A 19738-nucleotide genomic window follows, 5' to 3' on the forward strand; every position below is an offset into this window, starting at 1 on the left:
GCCAGCTATTATCCCGCTTATTACATGGCTACCTAACATAAATTAATACATTGACCCAAAATGCAACAAACAAAGTATTCCATAAGTTCGCACTGACTGCGTCTGGCCAGCTGCAGGGCTGCGTCTGGCCAGCTGCAGGGCTGCGTCTGGCCAGCTGCAGGGCTGCATCTGGCCAGCTGCAGGGCTGCGTCTGGCCAGCTGCAGGGCTGCGTCTGGCCAGCTGCAGGGCTGCGTCTGGCCAGCTGCAGGGCTGCGTCTGGCCAGCTGCAGGGTTGCGTCTGGCCAGCTGCAGGGCTGCGTCTGGCCAGCTGCAGGGCTGCGTCTGGCCAGCTGCAGGGCTGCATCTGGCCAGCTGCAGGGCTGCGTCTGGCCAGCTGCAGGGCTGCGTCTGGCCAGCTGCAGGGCTGCGTCTGGCCAGCTGCAGGGCTGCGTCTGGCCAGCTGCAGGGTTGCGTCTGGCCAGCTGCAGGGCTGCGTCTGGCCAGCTGCAGGGCTGCGTCTGGCCAGCTGCAGGGCTGCGTCTGGCCAGCTGCAGGGCTGCGTCTGGCCAGCTGCAGGGCTGCGTCTGGCCAGCTGCAGGGCTGCGTCTGGCCAGCTGCAGGGCTGCGTCTGGCCAGCTGCAGGGTTGCGTCTGGCCAGCTGCAGGGCTGCGTCTGGCCAGCTGCAGGGCTGCGTCTGGCCAGCTGCAGGGCTGCGTCTGGCCAGCTGCAGGGTTGCGTCTGGCCAGCTGATCAAATTGAGTTGATCAAATTGAATCCATTTTCGGGTACTGCTTCGTCTATTTCTCGCTCAAATGTTTCCAAAGACATTCTTGAGAGCAATGTTTAGCTGTAAATGACATTGTGTGTCACTAGTGTGTGTGTGTGTGTGTGTGTGTGTTTACATGGCTGTCATGTTGGGAACAGCAGTCAATCAAGTGGGGTGCAGCCGCGCAGCAGGTGCTCAGAGGGTTTGATTAGGCAGAGGTCTGTTAAACAGCGGAGCGGTCATTATCAACACATAACTCACCGCTGAATTCAGCGATTGACCAATGAGAATCAAGCATTCAACCAAGCCATGTAATAAATTAAAATATGACATAATTATACCCAGGCTGCTGGGATTGTTTAATTACCTTTGGAGCATGATACGCCAAAGTATTTGCGCCTTTGATCCATGAAAATAGTCCCATGGTTTGTTGTCGAACCAAAAAATAATCCACCGTTGTGAACAACAAACAGTACTCGCGTATGGTGCCCAGTGTAAAACCCTGTTAGACTGCATTACATTCACCCATTCACACACACCGGAAACCATGCACATCAGGAGAAATTAGGGGTGCAGTGTCTTGCTCAATGACACTTCGACACTAACTCTGGGGGAGCCCGGGTTCGAACTGGCAACCTTGCGGTTACCATCCAGCCACTGAGCCACCCTGAGCCACTGCCGCCCTGATGAGATAATGTGTTTGTTTGCTCAGAGCGATGGAGTATTTCACAGCGGAGTCCGACAATCTTTCACAAAAGCGCTGCACTGTGTTGTTGTTGCTTGGTTTTTCTAACTATGTCTTCCCTTTGTCCTCCTGTGTGCCCTGTTTACCAGTTGCTGGCTGTCCTTGGATGGTGGTCTGCTCTATGCCTTTGTAGGGCCTGCAGCTGTCATTGTTCTGGTGAGTTTTGATATATACTGTCTAGTGTTTCCTCGTCCTCGCTGACAGTCAGTTGCTGGAGGCTCCAATCTCAGGGATCTAGACAGTTATGTGTTGATCTGTGAGGAGTTCCTTTGATTTAGCACGCGCGCGCACACACACACACACACACACACACACACACACACACACACACACACACACACACACACACACTTATGTGTATGCAGACACATCAATATGATAAAGCAAGCGCTTCAATATTTGATTTCATCAAAGTCCACTGTGATGAAACCGATTACAATTCCTTACCACTACCCAGACGCCCTGACAGAATTATCTGTGTAGCCAATTCTCCCACTCAGCCATACTTATATGGGCTATGCTATGGGCTAAGAACCTTTCAAGTTATGCTTTGCTATTTTCCATTGGGATTTGTGTTTGTTGTGTGTGTGTGTGTGTGTGTGTGTGTGTGTGTGTGTGTGTGTGTGTGTGTGTGTGTGTGTGTGTGTGTGTGTGTGTGTGTGTGTGTGTGTGTGTGTGTGACACTTCTGTGACAAACCGGAGCGTTTTGAATTCCAATTAAAACACACCATGGCGTCTAGGCTGTATACAAAAGGACATAATTTTGTCACTGTAATACTTTTCGAATGTTGTTTATCAATCTGTCGAAAAACAAACAAAAAAACTATATAGAAGAGAACAATTAGGTACAAAAAAGAATCACCGGCTGTTTATGTTTTATTCATGGTATTTCCAATTTCACTATTGTTCACGCCTATGTTTGTGTTTGCCTACAAACTGTGGTGTGTTTCCATTTACTTGGCCCTGAATTTGTTTGTTTGTTTGTGTTGCGCTGCATGCGTGCGACCCGTGCGTGTCTGCTCGCTCATTTGTTCCCGCATACAAATACCTTTTCCTCCCCTGACTTCGTGAGCTAAACCGTAACGGCTCTACATCAAAGGTCTATGCATGTTATCTGCATGTAGACGGTGTGCGCGGGTCCCAGGTCCCCAGTGTTGTGGCTATAGGGTCTGCTCTGACAACACTGCTGTAATGAGAGTGGGGCGTCAGGCAGAGAAACACACAGCTTCCCAAAGGACTCATCTCTAATTAAGCCATTAAGACCTGGAACGCATCTGTGTCACCTTAGCGTTTAATCACATTATTTTATACTTTAGCCGTTGAAAAGTTGTGAAAATGTGCTGCAAATCTTTGAATACAGTATATATGCTTTCACAGCGTTTTTAACTCAAATATTTGCTTCTGGGAGGTCCCTGGAACAACATATTTTGAGATGTGGGTCGGCGGCCAAATACATGTAATTCTGGGGGTCCTTGACATGGAAGCGTTTGATCAACACAGACATAGAGGCCCAGGCCGTGGCGTAACGGTCTGGGCACCGGACTGGTAATCCAGTCGCAGTGTGCCGCGGGTTCGACTCCCGAGCCCGACACGGCCTTTACTGCATGTCATCACCCCATCTCTCTCCCGTTTCCTGTCAGCCTACTGTCTGTCCCTTCAAAAATCAATAAAAAGGCGTAAGCCGCAAAAAAAATCTTTAAACACAGACATAGAAACATTTTTCAGACATGCCTTTGGAAGGCATTTGTAGAATGGGGTCCTCAGGTCTTAACGGCTTAATGAACCTGGCCTTGGGCAAATAGCAGAGCGGGATGGTGCTGACTCACAACGCTCGATCGGCCCAGACACGACTAGAATGGCAATGGCTCGCCCATAGTCTGGCACTGTGTGGGCATGTATCCATGCCAGATGTAGACACAAAGAGATGATAGAATACCCAGAGAAAGAGGATGGGATCGTCAGAGGCTTAAGATAAAGAATTCTGCCAGAAATCAAATGGAAATGAATCACTTAAAAGAGGCGATGAAACCCAGAGGCACATTTTTCAGTTTCTAGTTCAGGTTTAAAACTACAGCAGGGTAACGAAAAACATGGCATGACCACAAGACTGACCTTGTAGTACACCGTGATATATTATAAGCAACACAGCTGCAGCGAATACGTGTGTTAATAGTACACCATGGCTAGGGGACACGGTGGCACATAGTGCTGTCGCCTCACAGCTACTGTAGAAGGTCCTGTGTTCGATTCCCGCTGTGGGAGCTGGGGGCGTGTTCCCTCCTCTGTATCATCAGTGCCCATACCCGAGGCGGGGTTGGCGAAAGGGCCTTTCTGAGTGGAGTTTGCATGTTCTCCCTGTGTCCCTATAGGGTAGGTACCCTTACAAAAAAAATGCATGTGATATGTACGGCCGGGGAAACTCCCCCGTCAGGTGAAAAGAAGCAGCTTGGACTCCTCATGCATAGAAGGAAGCATGAGGTCAGTCAGTTTCACTTTCATGCCTCTTTAAGCCCTGTATATAGTTTTGAGGTATGACATGAATAGTGAAACTTGCAGATACAAGCTCACAAGCTGGTACAGCTGCTTGCAAGCTTGTAGATCTGATCACATTTTCACTATTATTATTATTTATTACATTTTACATATTTACTTTTGAAAGAAAACCAATGCAACCCATAGGCTGTGAAATTCTTCTTTCAGAGCCTGTTGCCATTTCTCAGAGAAGATTCAACCGGCATGCACTTGCACCTCCAAACGTACATATCATATTATATAGCACTATAATTGATGACGCTGACATATTCACGGGAGACGCAACTACGCAACAGATGTTACAATAAATACATAAAACCCCACATTACGTTTTTATCTGTCACATAAAGTATTTATAGTTCCATTACGCCAATCGTGGGACATGGTTTTGTATCTCATAATAAGCATGTGAAATCAAACTAGACCTGACTTGATCAAGAGTAAAGGCCCTTGCAGAGTGTTGCGCATTTTTGAGAGGTGGCACACGTCTCCAAAGAAGTGCTTTGTGTGTCACTGTTGCGCAGCCTAACAGACACACACACACACACACACACACACCCATTGACCACTGCAGCACACACATGCACACCCTGCAAAGACACTGCTCACTTCACATTATGGTTAGGTGTAATATTTTGGAAAAAGTAAATCTAAAAAATGGAAAAAATAAATCTGAAGTCTCCAAGGACATTAGCAGCCCACCTTGACAACGTAATGATAACTAATAATTGCATGCTGCGTTAAAGCTATTGGCGATGAAGGAACAAACTAGGCTACACTAAGTTATTTTCAATGGAAGCCAGCAATATGAAGCTACATTTTCAGCTACATTTTCAATTCAATTTTAGTGCCAAACAATAACAAGTTGTCTCAATAAGACACATTACATATAGAGCAGAGACCCAAAATTGTCCCACCCCGAGCGACAAAACGACCATGCTTTTGTCACTGCTATAGTGTAAATATCACATCATATCATGTACCGGTAGTATAGCATTGCTTTTGCATTGTTTTCCATGTCCATCTGGGTGCGTGGGGGGTTGGCATTTTACACCTCTGGCTGCCTGTCAGTCGTTTAAAGTCTGCCTGCTGCAATCCTGTGCAAGCCACAGTCCCCAGGGCTCCATACTAGTACCACACCTATTTTCCCTCTAACCTTTACCTAATCTCTTCACTGAAAAATAGCCAGGCTTGTAGACCTGCTATATTTTCACAGATTGTTCACCCCAGAATAGGGACTAGTCTTGTCCCAAGTGGTTAAACATACAATATCCTGCTTGTCTGGTTCCTAATCTTCACATCGAGCTTGGGACTAAACTGCATTGGATCCATGTATTTTATTTTCCCATTTCCTGACCACCAGCTTCTCAGTATTCAGTAGTGCATGGTGGTTGATACAGTATGATTTCATATATTTTGCAGTAATTTGGTAATGACGAGCCGAAGGGGGCGTGGGAGGGGGGAGAGAGAGCGAGGGAGAGAGGTTAGAGTAAAGGGGAAAGACCATGGCAGAGCATACACAATGAGGATTATAAAGGGACATGTCATCCGCGTAGAAAATCCCCCAGATGGGGCAGTGTTTAACGAATAGAAAATGTGCGGCTGTGCCAAATCTGCGCTAAGCTAAGAGTGTGTGTGTGTGTGTGTGTGTGTGTGTGTGTGTGTGTGTGCGCGTGTGATGTTTGTCACACTTAGCAGGCAGGCTAACCATTTAGAGGAGCATTGGGTATTCAAGGCACTATAGACAGTTGAATACATCAGAATGGTGTCCTGCAGTGGTGTTCATTCACTATAGACAGTTGAATACATCAGAATGGTGTCCTGCAGTGGTGTTCATTCTATAGACAGTTGAATACATCAGAATGGTGTCCTGCAGTGGTGTTCATTCTATAGACAGTTGAATACATCAGAATGGTGTCCTCCAGTGGTGTTCATTCTATAGACAGTTGAATACATCAGAATGGTGTCCTGCAGTGGTGTTCATTCTATAGACAGTTGAATACATCAGAATGGTGTCCTGCAGTGGTGTTCATTCACTATAGACAGTTGAATACATCAGAATGGTGTCCTGCAGTGGTGTTCATTCACTATAGACGGTTGAATACATCAGAATGGTGTCCTGCAGTGGTGTTCATTCACTATAGACGGTTGAATACATCAGAATGGTGTCCTGCAGTGGTGTTCATTCACTATAGACGGTTGAATACATCAGAATGGTGTCCTGCAGTGGTGTTCATTCTATAGACAGTTGAATACATCAGAATGGTGTCCTGCAGTGGTGTTCATTCACTATAGACGGTTGAATACACCAGAATGGTGTCCTGCAGTGGTGTTCATTCACTATAGACGGTTGAATACACCAGAATGGTGTCCTCCAGTGGTGTTCATTCTATAGACAGTTGAATACATCAGAATGGTGTCCTCCAGTGGTGTTCATTCACTATAGACAGTTGAATACATCAGAATGGTGTCCTGCAGTGGTGTTCATTCACTATAGACAGTTGAATACATCAGAATGGTGTCCTGCAGTGGTGTTCATTCACTATAGACAGTTGAATACATCAGAATGGTGTCCTGCAGTGGTGTTCATTCCAGTGGAAAGTTCACAGGATTGCAGAGTAGTGTTGTATAGACGCCTTAACAGACGACGTATGCTTCGTCCCGCAATGGTGTAGACACGCAGACCTCTACGCTCACAACAGTAGCATCTGCGATGCGATGTGAGCTTGTATATCAGCTGTTCTCTGTGCGCAATACTGTTGCGCTTTGAATTATAAATGTCTCCTAGGGTGCATCTGATCCCACTAGCCAACACAAAGGGGAGGTTGAATTAAATGAAACCAGCGCTCCCCAAAACAACAGGTTTTGAGATCTGTTGGGAATTGATTACATGGAACAGTCACCCATGCGCCCAGTCCCAATGTTTGTAAACAAATAATTGGTCTATACTCGAGTGCGGTCTCGAGTCCACATTTTCATGTACCCAGGTCTCGACTCGGTCTCGCACAGAATTTGACTTGGACTTGACTCAGTCTCAGACCAAGGGACTCGGGACTCTCCCCCCACCAAGTCCACTCGAGTCACGAGTCACTACGCAGTTGTAGAGTATTTCATAAGACGCACACACACACACACACACACACACACACACACACACACACACACACACACACACATATGCATGTGGGCAGGCTGGCTTAGCTAAAGGGCCCCTCTTATCTCAACACTATGTTCATTGGCATGGAAACAAACACACACACACACACATACACACTCATAGCCACACACGCACACACCTCAGCACCCACCCTTAATTCATCAGTCACATAGAGACACATGTCGCACCACACGCACGCACATAGGGACACACACACACACACCCCTTCTCCATCCGCACACGCCCATAATCCATCAGTTACAGCGGAGCACATGGGTTTGAGGTATTCTAAACAAAGCTAAACTGAGGCGTCCAAGTGTGACACACAGACCAGCTAATGACGCCTGGACGTCACTAAATACAATGTGCGTGTGCGCGTGCACATACACACACATAGTCACCACACACGCACACACACACACACACACACATACCAGACACACACACACACCCATACGGATGAGGTCATAAAGGCCCCTCATGCACGCCTCACGCACGTCTCATGCACGGGATGTCTCTGGCCGAGAGAGACACATAGGGCAATGATTAAGGTGAAGCCCACGTGTGATTGGACGGGCCAAGTTCTGAACGCACACAAGAATGATATAAATGGGCTGACAAATGAACGAACAGGACCCCACTTTCTCCCTTTCCCTTGTCTTGTTCCGTCCTTGTGTGACATCTCCCCTAACCCCCACCCTTTTCTCCTCTTTGTCTCGAACTTAGGTTAAACTATATCTTACAATAAAGTACTCATGTTAAAACCTTGCCGGGCTGTCTGAATTGTCCTGCATTCACTCGACGGATGGCATTCTAACCAGACACAGATACGACACAGTGCAATGGAATAAATGTATATTATGAGGAGCCCATTCACATTATGAGAGAGCTGTCTGGCGCTTAGACAGCCATCTTGTTAGTAACGGAGTGTATCTGATGCGCCTGCCTGTCGCAGTGTTTTCTGTACAAAGAACAAAGACTTTGGTCTCTGTCGGTCTCGACTGGGACTCGACCCCTCCCCACACTCCCCACACTCGGGCTTGACTCGGACTCCACCCCCAACCCCCTCGGACGTGGTCTTGACCTCAACTCGCTATAGGTGGACTCGAAAAGTGTCCGAAAAGTGTATCAACATGTATAATCAGTGCACTATGTTGTTTAACCTATAATAAAAAAAAAACGATTAACTCTTTCTTTCCTGTCTAGGTGAACATGCTCATCGGAATAGTGGTTTTTAATAAACTGATGTCACGAGATGGCATCTCAGACAAGTCTAAGAAACAGCGGGCAGGGTAAGTTAACCTCCGCCAACTCACCACCAGCACAAACATACTGCACGCATGCAAATACACACACATTTCTTTTTTATATATATTTTTTTTATCCCACGATTTTGTAACCCATTTTTCACCCCTGTGTCAATCATCTACTAATGTGATCCTGGGCTCTACACACCCTCCGCCAACCTGGGTAGAGCAACAGACTTAACTCATGCTTCCTTCATGCTTGAGTGTCCAAGTTGCTCCTTTACACCTGACAGGGGGGAGTTTCCCTGGTTGGACGTAGCACGTGGAAGGAACACGTTATTCCAACCAGTTCCTTTCCCCTCCATCAGGCGCCCCGGCTGGCCAGGGGGAGGCAGTTTAGAGACCAGGATTACTGCATGTTTTTGTGAGGGTACCTACCCTAGGGGATACGGGGAGAACATGCACAGAAAGGCCCTTTAAAAAAAAAAGCAAATACACACACATATGCACACACACGCGCACACACGCGCACGTGTACGTGCGCATACCATGCACAAACAATGGACTTTTGTGTATGGCATCATTCACATAATGCTGTCTGTTGCAAGGTTAAACCTGTCTAGTGTATAAGGTAGTGTATAAGGTCTATAGCTTAACCGTCAATACTCACGTGTACATACAGTGCACACGCGCGTCCGCACGCATGCACGCACACGCACATACACCCTGTTATTGTACAGCCAGCCAGTGCATGCTTGCAGGCTCTCATGCCCATGCACACATCTAATTCCATGTGTGGCGTGTGGTGGTTTATCATCCTTACTAATCCAATGAGTGCAGAATATATCTGCAGCCTCCAGCCATAGATCTATGTTTCCAGTTCCATACACATCTGTTTAATCTTCTCTTTTTCACCACCCCTCCCCCTCTCTCTCTCTCTCCACACATTCTCTCCATTGTCGGTCGCCCAGACAAATTAAAATGAGTGTTGATTTTGTCGACTAAAACTGTGACGAAAAATGTCTGTCGACTACCTTTTTTCACTGAGAAAAACAAAATAAAAACTAAACTACGATGACTAAAACTATTAACCCCCTGAATGCCAAGACTACGTCAAGCCCATAGACTGCCATGTTAATTGACGTAGTAAATCAACAAATCCCTCCAAGCCAATGACGTTATCTGCGTAGTAGACGTACTGCCCTGTCAGTACGTCTTTTTATAACAAAATATTGCAATTGTTTGACATTCTTTTAATTATTTTTATGTAATCTACCAAAAACCGGACGAAACCCGCGCGATCGTGCACTATCGTGCACGCGCGCCGTCTCTATGTGATCCGCGGCAAAAAAAATGATATTTTGGGATGTTCCTGGCCGTTTTTAAGCTTAATCTGACTAAGTTATGACAAAGCTAATGTTAGTTTAGCAATCCGGACGGCCAAGCTATAAGCTAGGGGTCAAATTAGCTTCCTTTGTTTACCTCGTTTGACAGGAAGTGATTTAGCCAGATTTAACACTTTTGTCAAAATCAGAATAATGGAACGTTACTGCCATCAAGTGGAACTTCTGGGTATTACTTTGAAATCGAAAGTAAAACGTGATGTATTGTATTTAGATCGCTGATCCCTCTTATTGCATTAAAATGACGAATTAAGAAATGGGGCATTGGCCAGCATTGGCCAGATTTGGCGACTTTTTGAATGGCAATCGAAAAATGTGAGATATGACCACAATGTCACGAAATGTCTCATTTTATAGCTCCAAGTCACTACTTTACAATGAAAAAATAATTATGATTATAGCTTGTTCCATCGTTTACTTATAAGCTTTTTAGTAGACCTTGGTTTCAGTGATAAGTCAAACCAAGGTGTACTAAAGTGCTTATAAGTAAACGAAGGAACATGCTAGGAACATTTTTTTTCGGTGTAAACTAGAGATGTGCAGCTTTAAAATGAGATCTTTCGTGACATTGTGGTCATATCGCACATTATTCTATAGTCATTCAAAAAGTCAGCCAAAGTTGGCCTAAGGCACAATAAGATGATATTAAGGGTGGCCATAAGAGGGTTAAAGACAAAACTACTGACAATTTATTTAGTTATGGCTTGGCTTATGCCTATGGCTTCTCCCTAACCCTTTTTCGGAACGGACAGGACATGACCTATGGACAAAAAAAGAAAAGACAAAAATGAAAATGAAAAATGATGGAATCTGTGTGCAATAAACTGAACTGAACTGAACTGAATTAGTTAACAAATAAAAAATAGACAAAAATGTTAGGGAGGGACTAGTGGACAAGAGATCCAGTAGAACTGAAAGGCAAGTCATTTTATTTTTAGTCGACAAAAACTATAGAAACACTATTCAAAAGACTATGACAAAAGACTGAATAAAAATAAATAAAAGATTGCTGTCACAATCAACACTTCTAAGGGTTAACAGTAGAGACGGCCAGGGTAGTTATATTAGCTTTCACCCCAAGTGATGCAATCGAGATAAGAGATTAACCAAGTAGGCTATTTGTTACATAACCACTTGAACCCTATGCTGGTTGACCAGTCCCTCAGGGCTCTATCCCGGTGCCCTTTCAGTGGTTTTTTGCTCTACATTAAATATCTTCGCTTAAAATTGCTGATCCACAACAGTCACAATGCAAGATCTGCCATTTTCTGCAAAGGTGTCCCCACAATATGGGATGTTAGAGTTTGAGTGGTCAAGTACAGTTAGGAAAACCACGATGGAGAAGTACTTACAAGGAGAAGCATTCAAAATTTTAACTTGAGTAAACTTGAGTAAAAGCTCAAAATTATTTGCATCAATATAAAGTACAAATTATGCAGAATGGCCCATTTCACTATCATATTATTGGGTTGTAATTACTAATGCATTAGTCTGTTCACCATTTTAATGTAGCAATAATTAGTGTATTCACCATTGTAATGTTGCAGCTGGTAAAGACGGGGCTGGTTTTAATTACTGTGTGTGCTGCTCGGTAACTTACCCTATGTATTAATTAAGTTGTAAATTATTGTGTTAATTAATATGTAAATTGTGATGTATTACATCATACTGTATACAGTTAATGTATGTTTTGTATTATTAATCTAAATCTGCATAGTAACTATAGCAACTAAAGCCATAGTGAAATGAAAAGTAGGCCTACAACATTTAGGGTAGAGTAGAGCTATGGTTCTTTATTTTGAAAGACCGCCCCATAACGCTGAGTGTGTACAAATGGAACCAAATGGACCCTAAAGGCTCACGCATACTCCAGTTTTTTAGGTGATAACCTACTCACCGCGGTGGAAAACTACAACATGATGTCACTGAGCCGCAGCGGCAATAAGCCACTCGCAGCTCACTCCAGCACATCCCTCTGTTTTTACCAACCACACAAACGTTGGTGGTTAGGGTTATCACCTAAGTATGTGTCCCGTTTTACAGGTCCATTTGATTCCATGAGTACTGTAGTGTACACTCAAGAGTTACAGACCTAATTAGGATCCATGTGGAACCCCCCACAAGGAACCTTGAGGGGGAAGCTTGCTTGTGGACTCCACAATGGAGTAGAGTAGGCCTATGAAAGAAGAAAATACTTAAAGTATGTAAAGTACTGCAGTAGTACATGGTGTTGATAAGTGGACGGGCTGTCGTTAGCGTAATGTATTTCCTTATGAAGCCATGGGGACGTGGCTGGCACAAAGGCAATGAGCTCTGATTGGATGCTAATGTAGCATAGTCCACACACGGCCCCATGCATCAGTCTCTGCTCCGCACACACACATACTGTACACACGCACACGACATTGTTCCATTTGACTCCAAGCACCAAGCTGTAAGTAAACAGACAAAAGAATACGCTGTTCTCTACTTACATCCTGATAAGGCTTCTCTGCACACAGAGAAATATCCAGATAGCTTACAGAGCTTCTAAAGAGCTCCCTATTATTCTATCTCTCTCCCTCTCTCTCTCTCTCTCTCTCTCTCACACACACGCACGCACGCACGCACCATGCACAAACAATGGACTTTTGTGTATGGCAGCTCATCATTCCCACAATGCTGTCTGTTGCAAGGTTAAACTTGTCTAGTGTATAAGGTCTATAGCTTAACCGTCACAATTCTACCTCTACAAGGATACTGACACGCACACACTGTGCATCTGCTATTTAAGATTTTTAGTTTTCACTTATGCCAAAAAATAGGGATGCCAGGTTGAAAGTGATTAAAAGACACTAACTCCTTAACGTTGCAAATGTCTTGTCTCTCTCTTTGAGTCTCTCTTTGCTCTGATGCAGTCTGTATTCTGTTTTCATCGATGCCGCTTTATGATATCTGCTTTTTAATTTGGCTTTCTTTCTTTTTCTCCCTTTTCTTTTCCCCCCTTTTCTCTCTCTTGTTTGTTTCAATTCTTCTTTATTTATTTTTTATTTTTTGTGTCCCACCTGTACATTTTCCACATATTTTGTACAACTCTACATCCTTGGCCCTTACCCACCCATATATGTGCATGAATGCGTGTGTGTGTGTGTGTGTGTGTGTGTGTGTGTGTGTGTGTGTGTGTGTGTGTGTGTGTGTGTGTGTGTGTGTGTGTGTGTGTGTGTGTGTGTGCGTGTGCGTGTGCGTGTGCGTGTGCGTGCGCATATATAAATGTGTGTGTGCTGTGTGCGTATACGTGTGTGTACACGTGCGTCCTGAAGTGTCCCAGTGGAGGCGCGTAGCCGGCTGCTCCTGAAATGCTCCAAGTGTGGCGTCATCTCAAGCAGTGCTTTGCCCAGCGCTACTGCTGCCAGCGCCATGTTAGTCCATCTTCATCTCTCTCTCTCTCTGTCTGTCTCTCACTCTCTCTCTCTCTCTCTGTCTCTCTCTCTCTCTCTGTCTCTCTCTCTCTCTCTCTCTGTCTCTCTCTCTCTCTCTCTCTCTGTCTCTCTCTCTCTCGCTCGCGTGCGCGCTTTCCACGTGTCAACGTGGGCTGACATGTCTTCTCCACATCATTCTGTCTTGTTTGGTTTGGTTTGTTGTGACAGTCTGAGATTTTCAAATTAGAAAGAAAGGAAGTTGCCATATTCCTCCATGCATTCTTATGATTGAATGTTCAGGTTGGCCAATATTGTTCCCTCATGTACTGTATGTATACACCCCAGACTTGGGTTAAATTGTATTTCTTTGAATAATCATTAGCAGCGGAAGGGTTTAATGGATTAGCATTATACAATCCTAACCATTTCTGCAGTGTTCTCATTTGTGCCACATTCTCCCAAATGGTCTGTTATAATGAAAGCACATTTACATTTTACATTTACAATTTTGGCATTTAGTGGAGACAATTACCCAGTGCACCTTGCAACAAGGACATGCTCCCGTGCATAGCTCACCTACATTGGGAATGGGAAACATCCAACATTAAGGAAAGTCGAGGCCAAATCCGTAGTTCCCAGAATATGTTAATTTGATAATAAAGTATCACGTTATTGCGAGACACGAGTATAAGAGATATCGTGGTGGTGGTGGTGGTGGATTTAGGGTGGATGAGAACTTTAAGAAGTTTTTGTATTTCCTATAATACACCATTTACCATGAAGGTTGTTTGTCATTTAAAATTAAATTTAATATTAGTGGCACATTATTCAATGAGTGCAGAATTATACCCCCCAAATTATACTTTAATATTCACTGACTCAGTGTAGTCAATATTACACCCACTTCATTTGCACATCACCAAACATCGTTTTGGTAACTTAAAGGGAAACATTTGCATTTAACTCAGCACATTGATTGACAGCAAATCACAGGTTTTGTGTCAAAGTAGGCGGGTTGTCTAGTTAACTCTGGAATTGAAAATGGATCCTGCCTGTTAGAGTATCACTGATGTCCACACTCCACAGGCATATTTGTAGATGATCAGAGAATGTATTTCAATAGTTTTCTGTCTGTGATTGTATTTGTGTCTCTTTCCCTCTTGAGACAACTGCACAAGTAATCCTAACTACCATTATATCCATAGATATGAGTTGCTATTAGTTTAGCATTTTAACATGAATGATGGAAAGGACAAGAAAACATGTGTGAAAAGCAAAACCTTTTAAGTTGGTATTCTTGATATAAAACTAGAATGCGACGTAGAGATGCACATTCCGAGGTTTCACAACAACTTGTGCGTGCCTCATAGTGGAATGAGCATAGGGCTTTCCTATATTGATGATGCCAGCTGTTTAATCTATAAGTCATGCTGCACCATGTGTTTTAGCCAGCCTTGTTTTAGGGCTTTAATGGTTTTACTGACGAGTCATTTGATCCGCTGAATTATGTGATAAAATGCCTCTCTTCTGTAAACATGTGCCAAAACAAATATTTTTTATTTCTGTATTTAGTTACATTTAATTCAACATGAATCCCAAGTACAGCTAAGTTTTGGATTAGCTTCTGTAGATGTCCTAGACTGTGCATTCATCACTACAGTAGCAAGCATGCTTTCCCCATATTTCCATTGGTTCCTCCTCAGTTGCTGTAAAGCAAGGCCAAGTTGCATAGAAATTATACTTATAACTCGCCAGCTACTGTAAACCAATATTGACAGCCAAATATATATCCTCCCCCTCCTAAAAAAACAATGATATGTAAAGTGAATCATCACTTCAGACTCCTACCTTACACAAGTACACTTGAAAATGGAATATTCTGTATAAATTGCGCAGCTGTCTTTCCATCAGGTTTATTATTCATTGAAGTGCCGTTACTGAACTACACTTCTGTCATGCTGAGTAGATGTCTGGCAGCGTTTAAAACACATATACAGTATCTCCTTTTCCTTAGAATTGTAGTACCAAGCTTCATAATTTTATGTTGAGGAGCAGCCAGGTCGTTTGGATGAAAAAAGGCTGGTCCATCATGGGTTACAAGTTGGAAACGTTCCTCGGAAAGCTTCCAACCACGTCCCTAGATCGTACATTTTTTTTCTGAATCTCATCATAGGTTTTGCATTTGCTTGTTAAATGCACCACGCCGCATTATGCAACTTCTCTGTTCTCAGTTGTAGTGTCACACAGGGAGGTTATTTTTTAGGGTAATGAGATGAAAATGCTCTCCGTGCAGCCACAAGCTCCTATCCGTATCTCTTCATTTTAATCTTTGCGGGATCACAAGGGGGTTTTTCAGGCATCGGCTCAACTTTCTGTGTCTTCGCATCCACCTTGTGCATAGTAAACAACACTTTATATGTTTTAGTACCATACTATTACCTTCAGTGGAGATGTTGTTCAATGCTGCATTATCACCGTCCACTGTAGGTTCCAGTACAATCTGAACAATCACTCCTCCATGCTGTCGGAAAGAAACCACTTCAGGAAATGAAAAATATTTCTTTTTCAGGAAATGAAGAAAACCTTATATTTTGAAAACAAAGCAATACTGCCTCATCAATGTTGGTGTTGTGACTTATATTGTCAATTACTTGCATGAGAGGGGGAGCGGTGGTGGACAGTTTGAGAGTCCAATGGAGTTAAGTGGCTTTGTCCAAACGCTTTTTACTACTTTCCATCCAATATTCAATATTTTAGAAACAACACACATAAAGGGGGTTCAATCAGCAAAAATAGAAAAAATCTTTCCTCCCGACAGCAAAGATCAGATATGTCGTTGACGGTCACAAAGTCATGAGCCATCAATGTGTGGAACGGCTGTAGCATCGAAGATAACCAAATATAATTCAGGGTTATTTCACTTCTTTATAATATTTTTCTTTTTGCGGCTTTCGCCTTTATTTAATATTTTTTATAGAGGGACAGACAGTAGGCTGACAGGAAATGGGGAGACAGATGGGGGGGGGGGGGGTGACATGCAGTAAAGGCCGTCGGGATCGGGAGTCGAGCCTGCGGCACACTGCCAGACTCGGGCCACCGGCCAAGGTGCCTGGACCGCTGACTCACGGCCCAGGCAGGAATATTTCACTTTCAAATAATTTGTGGTGATTTCATCGTCTACTCAGGCTTATGTGAACACCCCAGACAGTTTTTAAATTGCTCGATTCAGTATTTAGATATTTGATATTCATTTCAGCTGCCCTGCCCCCTTCCAATACAATCCCATTCTAATTTCAACCTTCATTTTATCCATGCTAGATTCATCGATAACACCCGTCCTTTTTTGGTGACGCTGTGTCTCGCGTTATCATCTGCAGTGTATTTCCTTTTTCTTTTTTTTTTAACTTTACCCAGGTGCTTATTTTCAGACACACAAGAGTGTCAAGTAGCATGTTCAGGTTTCAGTATGCACGGCATTAGCCGCATATATTGAAATAGGCTCCCTAATATCCTCCCACTCCTTCCCCTCTCTCTGCTGTCTCTCTCTCCCTAGTTTTACCTCCGCCACCCTCCCCATCTCGTGCTCTCTCTCTCTCTCTCTCTCTCTCTCTCTCTCTCTCTCTCTCTCTCTCTCTCTCTCTCTCTCTCTCTCTCTCTCTCTCTCTCTCTCTCTCTCTCTCTCTCTCTCTCTCTTCCCCCCCCCCCCCTCCCCCCCCCCATACAAGCTATGTGATTCATTTATTTACGTTGTTTGTTGTTTGGGAAAGGTTCTTTATACAGGGGAGACCACAATGTCTCAAGTTATAATCGTTATTCTTGTATTCATACATGTCCCTCAGCCATAATGCTTCTGAAAGGATGTGCATGCATACTCTATGTCTCCATGTAATTAGACTACACTGTCTATCAGAGTGATGCTCATGCAGCATGAAGCGCACAAAATTGGTGTCTGACTTCAGCATGTGCAGTGCACCACACACACACACACACACACACACACACCTCGAAAGCGGCCCCATATCAGTAATTGCCAGTCTAGCCTCCCTATAGGTCGTGCCTCTGCCTTTCAACTCAAAGTTTGCAGACGTGGCGTGGAACGTATGCCGTATAATTGTGAGCGGGTGTCAAAGTTGCTCGATAGATACTCCCGTTATCAGCATAATAGGGATTTCACGTGGACCTGCCTTTGCCTGTCATCCTAAGTGTGCTCACCGCTTGTGCGTGAGAGTGTGTGAGAGAGGAATGAAACTGAAAATGTGTAATCTGGTTTGAGATTGAATCCCCCATTCCTTTCCTTTCCTTCTCTCCCTTACTCCCTCCCTCCATCTTCTCCTTTCTCTACCCCTCTTCTATCTCTCTCTCTCTCTCTCTCTCGTTCTCTCTCAGGGCCTCTCTGTGGAGTTCTTGTGTGGTTCTCCCTCTCTTGGCGTTGACCTGGATGTCAGCAGTGTTGGCCATTACCGACCGACGCTCCACACTTTTCCAGGTGCCGCTGCTCTCACACACCACCACGTGCACACGTCAGCACAAAAAAACAGACTCTCACAGAACCATTTGGCCATTAAAACAAATTGATTAAATGCTCCATACTTACTCCCTATTTTCATCAGTTTCCCTATTTTCAACTTTGAGCAGTTTCTCTGCAAACAAAGTTTATTTGTATGCAGTAGCACATTTCAACAACAATAAGGCAATTCAAAGTGCTGTACGCAAAACACTAAGAGCATCGTAAGAGAGTGCAAAAGAGTTTGAAAAGAGTTATAAAAAAAAAAGAAAATAACAACAAGCTTACATGAGACAGATACAAATATGTGAATAAAATGACAGATGAATCCATAAACTCAATAAAAGGCAGTGGCAAACAGAAAGGTTTTCAGCTTCGATTGAAAAGAACTGAGAGTTGTAGTAGACCTGCAGTTTTTGGGGAGTTTAACTAAACTACCGGTAACCTCAGTTAGTTTTGAGTCTGGGTTCAGTAAGCAGACCTGTCTCAGTTGACCTGAGAAGTCTGGATGGTTACATACATGGAAATGTGTTTGTGTTGCTTTATGAACCAACAGTATTTTGGAAGGACAAAAATGGCTAACTCAATGTCATCCATTCACTCTCCCCCCAAGGTCCTCTTTGCCGTCTTTGACTCTGTCCAGGGTTTTGTCATCATCACCGTCCATTGCGCCATGCGCCGAGAGGTGAGTCTTAACATGTCTCCCCCCTCCCCCCCCACTGCCGCCTTTTCCTGCATATTTCAGGCAAACAACTCAGACCACCCACCAGGGGAAGGCAAGTAAAACAGAGCTAACCGTTGGATGCTGGCGTGAGTGGGGCAAAAAAAAAAAAAACGGTCAGGCAGCAGGTCACCACTCAACCACAGTGAGTGTGAGCTTTTAAACGGACCACTCGACTGTTGTCATTGACATCTGACGCATGGCCCGACGCAGCGAGGAAGCACTACTACTCGGGTTGTCTGCCTGAACTTGATCTACTCACTCACTTAATTGGTGTCTAAGCGGATTGCCGCGAAGTGTCGTCCCGTCCACACGCATATCCTGCTGTGAGAATGTATAATCCCAGCATGAGATGAACTTGATGGCCCGTCCTTTCACCAGCAGGTGGCATGAATCCAGTGGCGTAAAGTATATACTTAAGTACAGCTTTTGAGATAATTGTACTTCACTTGAGTATGTCAGATTTTCGGTACTTTTGCTCCACTACATCTCAGAAGCAAATATTCGACTTTTACTCCACTGCATTTATTTGAAAACTTTAGTTACGTACTCACTTTGATTATTATTATTACAAAACATTAATTAACGTGACGCATTGTGAGTTTGTAGATCGGCTCAAAAGTACTCATCATGCTGCACAATGAGTGCTTTTGCTTTTGGTACTTAAAGATGGAGTGCCACCATTTTGGTATTTTTCCAGTTTTTCATGTGCCTATGAGGTGACAGTACTTCATTAGACACCATGGAGTCGTTTTTATGTGCAATGGTGTATTAAAGGTATATTCAGTGATTTCACTTAATTCAAATATCACATATTTTTTTGTTTTGTTGTGATAATCCTCCCTACTATAGAGTGTGCTGACCATATAAGGAGTTCCTCCATGTCCCCAGTTAACCCCTGGCGACAAAAAAACGTAGGTTTAGTTTTTGGTTAGGTGGCCAAGCCTTCATCCAATCAGGATAGAGAGGGGCCTTCTGCCAATCATGATCAAGCGGGTGGCGGGCCTTGGTGTGTGTGTGCTGTTGGCCTGTTGCGTGTGCAGATACTTTTGTACTTTCACTCAAGTACATTTAGAATTCCAGACTGGAAACAGAGTAATTTATACTGTATATTGCAGTATTGATATTTTTACTTAAGTAAAGAATGTGAGTAATTCTTCACAAAGTGTCATGCTCACTCCCAGGTCACTCTGCAGCCATAGGTCAGAATGGGAGAGGATCAGAAAGGGCAGGGATGACCGACCAGTATGGATGATGATGATGATGATGATGATGATGCTGTCCT

At 44.0% G+C, this 19738-nt stretch overlaps 1 protein-coding gene across 1 annotated transcript in view; it reads left to right on the forward strand.

The window, feature by feature from the left end:
* adgrb2 (adhesion G protein-coupled receptor B2) overlaps window positions 1-19738 on the forward strand; it is a 347282-nt gene that overhangs the window by 290630 nt on the left and 36914 nt on the right. The window contains 5 exon segments of the mRNA XM_083768103.1: window positions 1581-1647; window positions 8387-8472; window positions 13130-13228; window positions 17615-17714; window positions 18346-18417. Coding sequence (XP_083624229.1) covers window positions 1581-1647; window positions 8387-8472; window positions 13130-13228; window positions 17615-17714; window positions 18346-18417 — 424 coding nt within the window.

This window comes from Protomyctophum parallelum (assembly GCF_964188405.1).
Source record: "Protomyctophum parallelum genome assembly, chromosome: 1".
In the NCBI taxonomy this organism is placed as follows: Eukaryota; Metazoa; Chordata; class Actinopteri; order Myctophiformes; family Myctophidae; genus Protomyctophum; species Protomyctophum parallelum.